The following is a 13,067-nucleotide window of genomic DNA, read 5'->3' on the forward strand; positions in this document are numbered from 1 at the left end:
GATGAATTGCCCTTGTTGAGAACTGAGAATGCAAACGTTTTAGTTTAGCTAAAGTTTAGTTTAGTTTAGATTTTGCCAATAGTGTTTGGCTTCTAAAACCAAAGTAGAAACACCTTGGGTCACATCTGAGATAAGAATGCCTTAATATGCTTTGTGCAACAGTGTGACCGTATTTCGCAAAGCAAAAGCAAATCTACTCAGCATGTGATTGTTTAGGGTAGAATCCAAGATGGCAGCACAGCTGAACAACATAAACAACATATGAAGACTAGTGATTGTCCCAAAAGCATCGTAAGCCTAAGTACAGTAGATCGTAGAAACCATTGGCGCCAGTGGTCTCTACGCTCAATTTAAGCTTGCGATGCTTTTGGGAAATGCAGCCAAGGCCGATTAATAGGCCAATATTTGGCCATTTTGTGAATATTATTGTTCGCTTGGCCGATAAACACAAGTGTTAATGTTCCCATGTATCAGTTCCAAAATCTACCAATAGATTTGTCAATGGACATAGTAAAATATACGGGTTTGTTTCACTTAAGAACTTTTGTGTAGTTCTGATTTGCTGCTGTTAAATTGTATTATGTACATCTGCATTTGTATCGGCCATTAAAAAAAAAACAAAAAAAAAAACATATCAGTCGACCACTGATGAGGACTACAAACAATGACCTAAATCCACATAAAAACCACAAACAGACAAAAAAACAGGGCAAAATATCTGAAGTCTGAAGGTTTTTTGTTGTTGTTGTTGTTGTTGTTGAGAAAATATCGTGTCAACAATGCAAAGAAGCACTTGGTACTAACATAGCCATACAAGTGCTAGACAGATTAACTGGCCAGTGGAAACGCATTTCTCAAACTGGGAAGCTGTTGAAGAACCGGACCGCTGAGAATCAGACTTAAAGGATAGTTCACCCAAAAATGAAAAATCTCTCATTATTTACTCACCCTCATGATTTTCACACCAAAAGCGATTGTGTTGCTTTAGAATACATTAATTTAACAGCTGGTGTCGTATGGATGAAGTTTATGCTGCCTGTCTGTGATTTTTGGACTTTCAAAAGAGAAATCTCCATTCACTTGCATTTTAAAGACCTACTGAGCTGAGATATTTTTCTTCAAATGTTTCCTGGTGAAGAAAGAAAGTCATATAAATCTGGGATATACAGAGGGTGAGTATATAATGAGAGAATTTTCATTTTTGGGTGAACTAATCCTTTAATGGCCATAAACCAACTGCATCTCACACAAATACATACAACACTAAAAACCAATAAAAGCTGATTGGGGTTGACAGTACATTTCATAAATAAACAGATAGCTAGGCTTAGATAAGTCTCTACTTAAGCATATAGTAGGAACATACCAAAAGCCAGTTTTATCCACAAGCTTGTCTTCAAAACAATGAACACATTTCATACCTGTCGGTGACTGTGGACCGTGAGTCGCTCATTGGGCTTCCGTTTTTAGCTTTTATTCGTCCTATATCCGATAGTCATTTTCAGATGCTTGAGAAGAAGCATCAATTCCTGCATCGGGCTGTTGCACCAGTCATCTGTTGTGTTGATCTGTAGGGTTACTAATCACAAAAGACATGATGTTAGTAAAGTTTCCATTCAGTTATTCGCAACAGCAATGAAATCCCAATGTTTCCAGACAGTCATAAAAGAGGCTGTTCTTTTCAAACGTGTCCAAAATTACATAAACGGACGACTTTAATGTAAGACACACAGAGTGCATTCAACATATTTTCCAGCACCAGCTACCGAAATAAAAACGCCAGTGTGACTACATATATTGAAGTAACACAAAGAACATTTGGATCGTACAGCATTTGTGCTTTTTACCAATAAATACACATCTACTACCAGTCAGTAATAAACAAACACCAAACCGAACACTAATATTCGCAAACTATGCATTTACATTAATAAAAATCACATAACTGTCTTGTTGAATTAAACTGAGTAATGTTTAGTAGTTAAAGAACAAGTCAAAAGTTAACTCTCAAGATAACGGAAAATATATGAAAACATTGTGAGAGTTATCGTGCAGCTTCAGATTTACCGTCATCTCCAGCGGCAGCTCTCATATGATGCCAAGCACTTCCGACAACAACTCCCTCGTCAAAGTTACACTCCTTTTAAAATTAAAACATTTTTGTGACTCCCTAATATTGAAGGTGTGCGTGTATGTCCGCGGCCAACACAGCAGCAGTGTGAGGACTCAATCCGGACTGCAGGCAAGGCCTTTGCTATGCTAAAGCTAACTGCAGCCTATCGTCCACTCAAAAGATGAGACGCGATATTTCCGCAACAATAATAAACAACAGCGCGCATCCACGCCAGTCGCACAGTAATCCAGGCGGGGTGAAATTCATGCACTCATACACGTGTCACCCTGCGGAGAGTTTCCATGGAGCCGCGACAAAATCACTTTTACCGTCAAAATAATCAAAAACACGCAATAAAGTTAGCGTAGGTCATCCATAAGCCTTTTTGCGGACAGAAAACGACGAGTTACTATGAAAATAAGGGTCCACGTACGTCAAAAACCAGTGTGGACGTTGTACGTTCCGGTCCATGAAACTGGGGAAAGTTGAGATGTACCGGACCTCTGCCGCGTCTACATTGGGACTGTGTTTCAAAACCTAGTGAACTGCCTACCTAGACTTGCATTTCCGAGTTAGTTGAACTCACACGCGCGCACTCAACTGCTCAACTGGGCTGACTCGTGACGTACTCAGAAATGCTGACTAGGTGGGGAGCTCACTAGGTTTTGAGCCACTACCCATGTTTTAGTTTAAAGTTGTTAAGATTCACTGAGGGCACAGAGCAGTGTTTCCAGAACGGGATATAAAATATCAGGGGGATGATTAAGCGTGTGTGTGATGGTAGTTAGGCTAAATGTTGCAGTGCAGTTGGTTTTAAAACAGCTTGTTAATGTGTGAACATTGTTTTATTTCTTGAACAGCAGTTTATTTGGATTGGGATGCAGTTTATATTTTGTTCTCTGTCTTAAATTAAGTTTTTATATATTTTTGACAGTTTGAATGTATATACTGTCAAAAACATTGTGCAACCATAGTAATTTGGATAAGAGATACATTTAGTATTGTTGCTTTCGAGATATTGTTATAGTTTATTTATTTATTTTATGTGAGAATCTCTGAATGAAATAAATTTCAAGCTAATGAGTACGAAATTGTTTAACCGTTATGTTCGTTTGCCTCATCGTGGACGTTTAAAAAATTGCAACTCGTTTATAACGTTTTACTTGTTGGACCTCTCACATCTGTTGCATTTTGCTGTCCAAATATTCCGGTTTTTATAAAGAATGTTTTGGAGTGGATTAAGATTTATATGGAGATGCTTGTACTAGAATGTAAACACATTTGGAATTATCATGGGAAACAAAGACAAGGAGTATATTATGAATTGCATAACTATATTGGCTAAATTCTCGATACACACAGCTATTTATTTATTTATTTATTTATTGAGTGAAGTACATTTTTTTTTTTTTTTTTTTTTTTAGAATGGCACTAAACTGTTTAGTTCATTAGAAAGCATTGGAATGACCTAACTTTTGTTTATAAATAATAATAATATTAATAATAATAATAATAATAATAATAATTCTATAGTATATAAATCATAATATAGTAAATAATAAATCTATTTACATTTGTATGTATATATTTTTCTTTAGCATTGATGTCTGCTCAGCTTAGTTGAAATGTTTGTCGTAATGTTTTGGTGCCTTGTTTGATTTATATTTGAAATACAGTATTTGCAATATACAGTATATACACTGATATATATATATATATACACACACACACACACACACACACACACACTGATCAGCTACCGCATTAAAACCACTGACAGGTGAAGTGAATAACATTTATTATCTCATTACAATGGCACTTGTCAAGGGGTGGGATATATTAGGCAGCATGTGAACAGTCAATTCTTGAATTTCATGTGTTGGAAGCAGGAAAAATGGGCAAGCATAAGGATCTGAGCGACTTTGACAAGGGCCAAATTGGGATAGCTAGACGACTGTGTCAGAGCATCTCCAAAATGACAAGTATTGTGGGGTGTTCCCAGTATGCAGTGGTTAGTACCTACCAAAAGTGGTCCAAGGAAGGACAACCGATGAACCGGCGACAGGGTCATGGGCCAAGGCTCAATGATGCACGTGAGGGGCGAAGGCTAGCCCGTCTGGTCCGATCCAACAGAAGAGCTACTGAAGCACAAATTGCTGATAAACTTAATGCTGTTCATGACAGAAAGGGGTCAGAACACACAGTGCATCACAGCTTGCTGCGTATTGGGCTGCGTAGCTGCAGACCGGTCACAATGCCCATGCTGACCCCTGTCCACCGCCAAAAGCGCCTACAATGGGCAAGTGAGCGTCAGAACTGGACCAAGGAGCAGTAAAAGAAGGTGGCCTTATCTGATGAATCATGTTTTCTTTTAGATCATGTGGATGGCCAGGTGCATGTGTGTCATTTACCTGGGGAAGAGACGGCAGCAGGATGCACTATGGGAAGAAGGCAGGCCGGCGGAGGCAGTGTGATGCTCTAGGTAATGTTATGCTGGGAAAGCTTTGGTCCTGGCATTCATGTGGATGTTACTTTGACACGTACCACCTCCCTAAAGATTGTTGCAGACCACATACACCCCTTCATGGCATCGGTATTCCCTGATGGTAGTGGCCTCTTTCAGCAGGATAATGCGACCTGCCACACTACAAAAATTGATCAGGAATGGTTTGAAGACCATGACAAAGAGTTCATGGTGTTGACTTGGCCTCCAAATTCCCCAGATCTCAATCTGATTGTGCATCTATGGGATGTGCTGGACAACAAGTCCGATTTTATTTTCAGTAATTATTAAATATAATAAAAATAGTAATAATTGTAATTATTATTATTTAATAGTAGTATTAGTAGTAAAATAGAAGTATTATTAATTTATTAATCCTTAAACGCATAAATCAGGTCTTTAGTGACCCGGGACCTAATTTCAACCTTTCTCTTATAAATAGTGTAACACAAAAAATGGCAAAATTGCAAAAAAATAAAATAATGATATTTATATATTATACTTTCTCAAGTACCAAAAGTGTCATTGTGTCACTTTGTGTGTGTGTGTGTGAAAATAATGAATTCTGTTCTAGAGTTGCCCCAATTTGTTGCATAATCTCTTTGATATATGACAAATAAAATGACAATATATATATATATATATATATTCACACCATTGTCTTTACACTCTAGAGACTGTTGTGTGTGAAAATCCCAGGAGATCAGCAGTTACAGAAATACTCAAACCAGCCCATCTGGCACCAACAATCATGCCATGGTCTAAATCACTGAGATCACATATTTTTTTCCCATTCTGATGGTTGATGTGAACATTAACTGAAGCTCCTGACCCATATCTGCATGATTTTATGCATTACACTGCTGCCACACAATTGGCCAATTAGATAAACACATAGATGTAATAAGTAGATGTACAGGTGTACCTAATGAAGTAGCCGGTGAGTGTATATATTCCTGTGTGTGTGTGAAAATAATGAATTCTGTTCTAGATCTCTTTGATATATGAAAAATAAAACATCAAAATATGTATGAGAGTATATATTTTAGATATGTTATGTATTTTCTAATTGTCTTGAAAATACTTAGAAAAGTTTACACTATCTGGGCATTTTATAGATCCATTTGTGATAGATATACGTGACGGTTCTCTAAAGACCCGAGCACGTTATAATGTTTGGTGAAATACCCATACATTTAAAGCAATAGTTCACCCCAAATTATATATATATATATATATATATATATATATATATATATATATATATATATATAAACTCTGATCATTTACTTACCCTCATGCCATCCCAGATGTGTATGACTTTCTTTCTCCTTCTGAACACAAGTTAAGATTTTTAGAAGAATATTTCAGCTCTGTAGGTCCTCACAATGCAGGCGAATGGTGGCCAGAACTCAGAAGGTCCAAAAAGCACATAAAGGCAGCATTAAAGTAATTCATAAGATTCCAGTGGTTAAATCCATATCTTCAGAAGTGATATGATAGGTGTAGGTGAGAAACAGATTAATATTTAAGTTTAAGTCCTTTTTTACTATAAATCTCCACTTTTTACCAGCCACAACCAGTTGGTATCTGAATGTGAAAATCACTTCCACACCAGAATGTGAAAGTATAGATTTTCAGGGGGAAAGAAAGGACTTAAATATTGATCTGTTTCTCACCCACATCTATCATATCACTTCTGAAGATATGGATTTAACCACTGGAGTCGTATGGATTATTTTATGCTGCCTTTATATCTCTTTTGGACCTTCAAAGTTCTGGCCACTATTCATTTGCATTGTGAGGACCAACAGAGCTGAAATATTCTTTTAAAAATCTTAATTTGTGTTCAGCAGAAGAAAGAAAGTCATACACATCTGGGATGGCATGAGGGTGTGTAAATGATAAGAAAATAAACATTTTGTGTGAACCATCCCTTTAAGGGGTTAATATTACACTACTTGTTATAGTAGTGTACAGTGAGGAAACACAATCCTTCAGTCAGAAACTAACACTTTCACACATTAAGACATGACATAATCTATTTGGCAGTTATTGACATATGGAAAGGGACTTCAACACACCCTAAAATACATTAATGATGGAAAAAGAACTGATTTATTGTAATAATGATGACATTGTTTATTGATTTCATCCAGTGGTGTGGTCAGATCACCATGACAGAGGATTAACTGATGCAAATAGGCGCCAAAAGCCTTCACTCAACAATTTCAAAATGAGTACAGAACAGATATTTTGTTTTTCTCTCTGGATTTGTTTTGCCATTCGAGTCATTAATCTTACACAAATTATTAGCAATCTTACACACATTTAGTAGTGTTTCTTGGTCATTTCTGAATTTTCCACATTAACACTAAAATGTAATGAAAAAGAATGTAATAGCAACATTAATAGTAACAATTCATTTATCACAAGCAGTACACCCGATTACAAAAATATCAAATATTTCCATTACTAAGCAGTTTAAACACTTTATACCTTATGAGTACAAATATATCGCTTTAGATTTGATTGTAAGATTTTTGTCAATCTTCAATTAATCATAATGGCAAATAATAAAACATGGAAAACTATTAAGGGCTTTAATACGGCACAGATGTTTTCCCATGTGTATATTGAAAGTATAAATTTAACAACCATAAATCAACTTTTTATTGGTTGATATTGTTTAAAAAAATATGTAAACATCAAAACATTAGCTGTAGCACTGTATTAGCTGGTATGTTCTGATTCCAACGCTTCCGTTGTATATAAGAGATCTTTCAGTCTCTCTTCACATCCTGCCTGTTGACACCTGCCATTCTCTGTTGATTCATCCAGAGCTGGTATTTGGACTGGGATTTGCGGTATGCGAAACGGGCAATGTCAGCCATAAACACCCAAGACAGGACGTACATGGCCACACCACCACATTTAATGATGAACTTGGGTCTCGGAGAGATCAGCTCACAGTACAGCATGCTGCCACCAACGAATATCCGCATGAACACAAACAACAGCACAAACAGAACATCCACCACATCTCCAAGGAAGCTGTCATAGCGGCCAGAGTGTTTCAAGAACCAACGAGTCTGGAGGAGGGGGTTAGTGATCTCACTGCCAAACAGCACTGCGCAGGACTCAATACCCGACTCACCCAGCCACAGTGTTAGCATTATACCCAAGATGCTCATGGTGTGATGGGCAAGCATCACCAGGCCTTCTGTACGGAAGTACACACACCAGGCCATGTCAAAGATGAAGTAGCCCAGACTGACCACCATGGCAGTGATCTGCAGAGGGGTGTTCTTTGTACCTGCAAATGATGTACATACAGTAAAAAGTGAACAAAAACACTTTAAATGCATAGTTCACTCAAAAGTGAAAATTCTGTCATCACTTCCTAACCCTTATGTTGTTCCAAACTCATATGACTTTCTGCTTTGGAACACAAAAAAAAACATGTTAGGCAGTATGCTAGTCACCATCAGTGTTCATTTTCACACAGTTAAGTCATAATCTTTGTCTTTTGGTGAAAATATCCTTTCAGTTTATTCAATATTTCATCATGTCATATTCTTTAATTTTACTCTGACTAAAATGGCATATCATTCTAGTTGATGTACAAAATCCTAAAAACTTTTATCAAACTGTAACCGACCAAACTTGAACAAAATCTTTTTAAGTCACCATTCACTTTCACCATTCACTGCACCTTTTTTCCCTTACAATAAAAGTACGTAGTGACAGAGGTTATCATGCTGCCTAACATATCCTTTTGTGTTCCACAGAAGAAAGAAAGTAATTCGGGTTTGGAACAACATAAAGGTGGTGAAATGAGGACAGGAGTTTTAATTTTTGAACTCTTTAACATGCAAATGGTTACATATACATGTTATTCACTTAGCATATTCATTTTTTAAAACTCTTGCCTGGGTAGGTGAAAGGCCATGGTCCATCTATGTATCCAATGTAAGCAGTTATACAGACTGCAAGGATGCCATGGAATAGTGTAACTAGACGACAGTTCCATTCATAGCTACAAGAGCCATTAGTGTAACACAGCAAAGCATACAGAGCGACCCACCCAGCTAAGCACGCTCCGACTGCCAACACCAACGGTGACATCTTTATTCTGTAAACCTAATAAAACACAATCAGGTGTCAATGTAGATAACACTTCACCATTTTAGAAATACTACAGCAGTCACACATAAGAGTACTCACCACAATGCTTGAGTAACTGTGTATCAAAATTTTACTTTTGCAAGAACTAAAATTGCTTTCCTTTGATTCTGTTGTAGAATAACCACTAAAACCACTCAAGTGTGTCTGGAGGGGTAGCACTGGATTTCACATTAACAGTTGAGAAATATTAGAGTCAGGGTGTGTCAAAACTAGACCAAAAGTTACTGTGGCAACCTTATCCACAGCTCTTATTCCTAAATGCAAACAAATATTGTCACCCTCACGCATGGACCATTTGAACTAACCATGTCAATATTAGGCTATTTTATCAATCCTCAGGATACTGATATGGTATTGTGAAAGAGTGAAGCAGGAATAATTCATAAAATTAAGTCATTTTCAAATGTAATTTTAAGTAGTTACATCAGTGTCCTAAATGAACAACAAATAAGACTTCTTTTTTTCTAATTCTAGTATAATTATTAGGGCTGTAACGAGCCACAGTTCGGTACATACCTTGATATGATTTTTATTTATTTTTTGGGGAAGGGGGGGGGATTGGGGCGAGGTGGTGGAATAATAGGGTTCAAAACAGTGTTACTATGAATGCAAAATTTAATACAGTGAAAAAGACACTCAATTAGCATAACATAAATATATATAAATAAATAAAATTTCCGACATTATTTTGAATGTCCATGTACTAAAATTAAATATTTGAGTGCCATGAGTGTACCTTCATTTACTATTACTATTATTTTGAATGGCCATGGAAAATGAAGCAATGTGATAACAATTTTACCTGGTCGCAAAAAGTAGTCCGTTAATTTACCTGATGAACTTTCACCTTTTGCTGACCCTTTATGCTTCGCAGATCTAATGTGTGCTTCTAAATCACTTGCACCTTTATTAGCAACTAACACATAAATGCCAGTTTTACATGTCATACATTCTGCTTCCCACGGATCTCGACATGGACGAAAGCATGGGAATTTTTTGTGCAGATCTTCTGTAAATTTGCACTTTCGTTTGGGCATTGTTTCCACTCAGCTGTCATTTGCTGCTACGGTCAAGCAACTGTTTGATGCCGAACACAACAGCGCTTCACACGTTCGCGGAGAGATTGACAGGCAGGAATTTGGCCAATAGTTGCTGCAAGCCTCTTATAATCGACCAATTGGTGTGCGAGAATGCGGGACTTACAAAGAGGGGTTAAAGCAATGCAAATATGCGCGCACACAATGAAGTATCAGACCAGATGCACATCATAATGCAACTAAAGCCGAATCCTGGACATTTTCGCAAATTTAGAAATCCCGGCCGGATGCTTTTTTAAGTTCCGAAAAAGAGGACATGTCCGGGAAAAAGAGGACGTATGGTCACCCTAATTTTATTGTAGTGTGTGTAAAGAGCACAAGGGGCTGCATCTGTAACTGATGGCAGGCTGCTTGGGTTGGAGAGGGGCGTGTGTCCCGGTCCGGTCTACTCGAACCGCGACATGGGATCGTGGATGTTTGTATCGCGATTTCGGTTGCGGTTCGCGTAACGTTACAGCCAGTGCTCGAATTGAGGGGGGGCTGGGGGGATCCAGGACCCCCATATGCATTAGGGACCCCCCATAAGAAGTAAAAAAATAGACTTAGGGGGTCCCCAAGATACTTATATTTTAGTAAAAAATAATAAAGACAAATCTGATTAAATTCATGCAGTGGATATGGTACATTTCATGAATTAATTATTTACAATAATTTATCTTAAGTTTGTTTATAGGCTAGTTGTCATGTCTCTTAAAAATGTAAACGCCCCGTCCCACATCTAAAGACCGCTAAGCGCATGACATCGTTGACATGACTGCTTGCTTGGCGCCGCTCCGGTGAAGCTAACTTTAGCTAAAAAATGGAGAATAATAAATCTACACTCGCATTCGGGAAGAGAAAGCTTCTTACTGACTTTTTTGAGGGGTAATTTTCTCTCTCTATATATATATATCTACTGTATCTATCCACTCCATGTCGGGGCTTTTGTATTCCTTGCATACATTGGAAACATTTAGTCTTACTCATTTTGGAGGTGCTAGAGATCGTGATGAAGATGAGTGACAGCTTTTTAGTGATTATAAAGGGAGTGCTCGTTGTGTGCTTTCTATGCTATATATAATCCATTCAGAATTTGTATAAAACTTGTTTTTCATGCTGCTAAGAGGAGGACCAACGGCCATATACACACTGCAAAGTCGGATTCACTCTTGAAATAGCAATGATTGACATACTGATAACCATAGCATTGTTTGTTCCTGAATAAAGCAGCCTTTTTGACTGAAACGGTTGAATAGTCCTGACTGACTCACTCATAACCTACTGACGTAACAATGTAACTGCACTGAAATCATTGAAAAATCCCCACCAACAATAACACACAGACTGACAGCCTGCCTTGTCACAATTTATATTTTTAATATCTAATAAACTAGTTTCATGCATTTAAACAAGTCTTTTGGAAGAAACATTATTATCACAAAGTGTCACATCAATCATCCAGTTGTTTTTAGGGTAGTAAATACTACATTGATAAATAATGCTAGAATTATTCTGTTGAATGTAAACTACTGTTCAAAAGTCTCTTCTGCTCACCAAGCCTGCATTGATTTGATCCAAAATACAGTAAAAACAGTAATACTGTGAACTCTTAGTGAGTCTGGAAACCATCTGATTGTTTTCTACTGTTTTTGAGACATTTCAATGTTTTGAAGTCACATGCATTTACGGGTCTTCAAGTGCCTTATATGTAGTCCCCTGGTATATATTTGTCATAGTTGCCCTTTTGGGTCTGCTGCTTTGTCACCCTCTAAATCCAGTATTACTTGGAGTAAACCATGTAAAAGAAGAATAGTAGCTTATCTCTCTTTGTTATATAACATTGGACTGAGAATGTATATTTGTTTTTATTCTTTATCAACACAAAAGCCTGTTCTTTTATGTAAGCCTGTTTTTAATAAATAGTATATAGATATGCATATTATGATCAAATAAATATATTGTATATTGCGAGACTACTTAATTTCTCACACTACAGGATTATGTACAGTAAGTGAACTGCAAAAAACCTAAAAGGTGAAAAATTATGAAAACATGTTCCAGTTACAGAACCTAAAACATTTTTCCCGTATATATATATATATATATATATATATATATATGGAATTTCAGAGGGGGCCACATTTTGAGAATGATCAAATAAAGGTGTATAAACATTTCCAGCGATGTAAATTACAAATGTTTATAAAGTTACGCACAAATATAATGAAGTTACACTGACGAGCAGCACTATACAGTCACAATTCAGAACCTCGCACTGACAGCAACTCTCTTAAGTAGCACTTAATTAAGGACATAAGCGCATCCTGGCTCGTTTATGTTAAGTGCTGTTTTGGGGAAACGCATATAAAAGAAACGGAGAAGAAAAGAGAGTATAAAACAGATGGAATAAACAGGATACAGACCTAAGCTAATCTTGTTGAAGATTAGACTCAGCTTAATACCTCACTTCATTAAATTAACACAAGCAGGCTAAATCTACTATCCGCGAAACATAAAAGCATCCCCGTTGAAATATTCACCTCAATAACATGTTCATAGGCCGAACAGTTATTCAGTGCTCAGCATGGATGCTCTTGTCCTCCGTGACTCCAGCTCAGCAGCATCTCATCATGTGCATCATGTACAGAAGACCAGCAGCGGACCTAGCGTGAGGCCTTGAGGGATCTCAGTGTTCAGCTCCGGCATCGTCTTGGAGATGGTACGCAAATCACCACACAAACAAAAGCCACATTTCAGCTGCTCGCTCAGTCCTTCAGTTGCTGGTCAACAGTGAGGATGACAACAAAGAGAAAGACGCATTCTTACAGGATGGCGACATCTGCTGGTACGGACCGCAAAAGAAATGCTTCTCTTAGAACAAATTACAGTGGTTACAATCGTAAAATCCTAATATATTAAAATGAGACCTCCTTCAAACAGTGTAAGATGCTTTCATTACCATAGTAACCGCCAAAACTATAATAGTTATTACACTGGGGGGGGAATATGTGTTGGATTTACTTAAAATACATTATTTTTGTATCATGCTTTTTAAGTAAATTCAACTTAAGGTTATTTTATGTCAGCACAACTAGAAAACCTTTGTTAGATCTATACAAATGTATCAGTTCATTCAACTTTATTTACTTGTCATACAATGTCACACAAAAATAAGATTTCGCAACTA

The 13,067-nt window shown here is 37.1% G+C and overlaps 2 protein-coding genes across 7 annotated transcripts in view; both read right to left on the reverse strand.

Moving 5' to 3' along the window:
- The window catches only part of arhgef12a (Rho guanine nucleotide exchange factor (GEF) 12a), a 93,664-nt gene extending 90,973 nt beyond the window's left edge, over positions 1-2,691 (reverse strand). For 2 of the 5 annotated variants that reach the window (XM_051678832.1, XM_051678833.1), the window contains exons 1-2: positions 2,068-2,658; positions 1,422-1,579 (exon numbers count right to left, since the gene is read on the reverse strand). In XM_051678832.1, coding sequence (XP_051534792.1) covers positions 1,422-1,453 — 32 coding nt within the window. In that variant the 5' untranslated portion in view covers positions 1,454-1,579; positions 2,068-2,658. Of the gene's footprint in view, positions 1-1,421; positions 1,580-2,067 lie in introns of all 5 variants that reach the window. The other 3 variants (XM_051678829.1, XM_051678830.1, XM_051678828.1) reach the window with 3 other exon arrangements.
- A 4,033-nt stretch (positions 2,692-6,724) lies between these two features.
- tlcd5a (TLC domain containing 5a) lies at positions 6,725-12,662 on the reverse strand. Of its 2 annotated transcripts, none has more exons than XM_051678909.1 (3): positions 12,421-12,662; positions 8,549-8,759; positions 6,725-7,932 (listed from the first exon to the last, which is right to left on the reverse strand). In XM_051678909.1, the coding sequence occupies exons 2-3, from the start codon at positions 8,742-8,744 to the stop codon at positions 7,400-7,402; spliced, it is 729 nt and encodes a 242-aa protein (XP_051534869.1). In that variant the 5' UTR covers positions 8,745-8,759; positions 12,421-12,662; the 3' UTR covers positions 6,725-7,399. The 2 variants fall into 2 exon arrangements, with proteins under 2 accessions (XP_051534869.1, XP_051534871.1); XM_051678911.1 differs by lacking the exon at positions 12,421-12,662 and adding an exon at positions 8,844-9,191.
- Positions 12,663-13,067: the final 405 nt, after the last annotated feature.

This window comes from Myxocyprinus asiaticus, chromosome 39 (genome assembly GCF_019703515.2).
Source record: "Myxocyprinus asiaticus isolate MX2 ecotype Aquarium Trade chromosome 39, UBuf_Myxa_2, whole genome shotgun sequence".
Classification (NCBI taxonomy): Eukaryota; Metazoa; Chordata; class Actinopteri; order Cypriniformes; family Catostomidae; genus Myxocyprinus; species Myxocyprinus asiaticus.

Bases quoted from the DNA above. Each gene is read 5' to 3' on its own strand.
- tlcd5a (XM_051678909.1), bottom strand. From the start codon at position 8,744: ATGTCACCGTTGGTGTTGGCAGTCGGAGCGTGCTTAGCTGGGTGGGTC. The intron at 7,933-8,548 runs GCAAGAGTTTTA...CATCATTTGCAG, and splicing joins ATGGCCTTTCACCTACCCAG to GTACAAAGAACACCCCTCTG.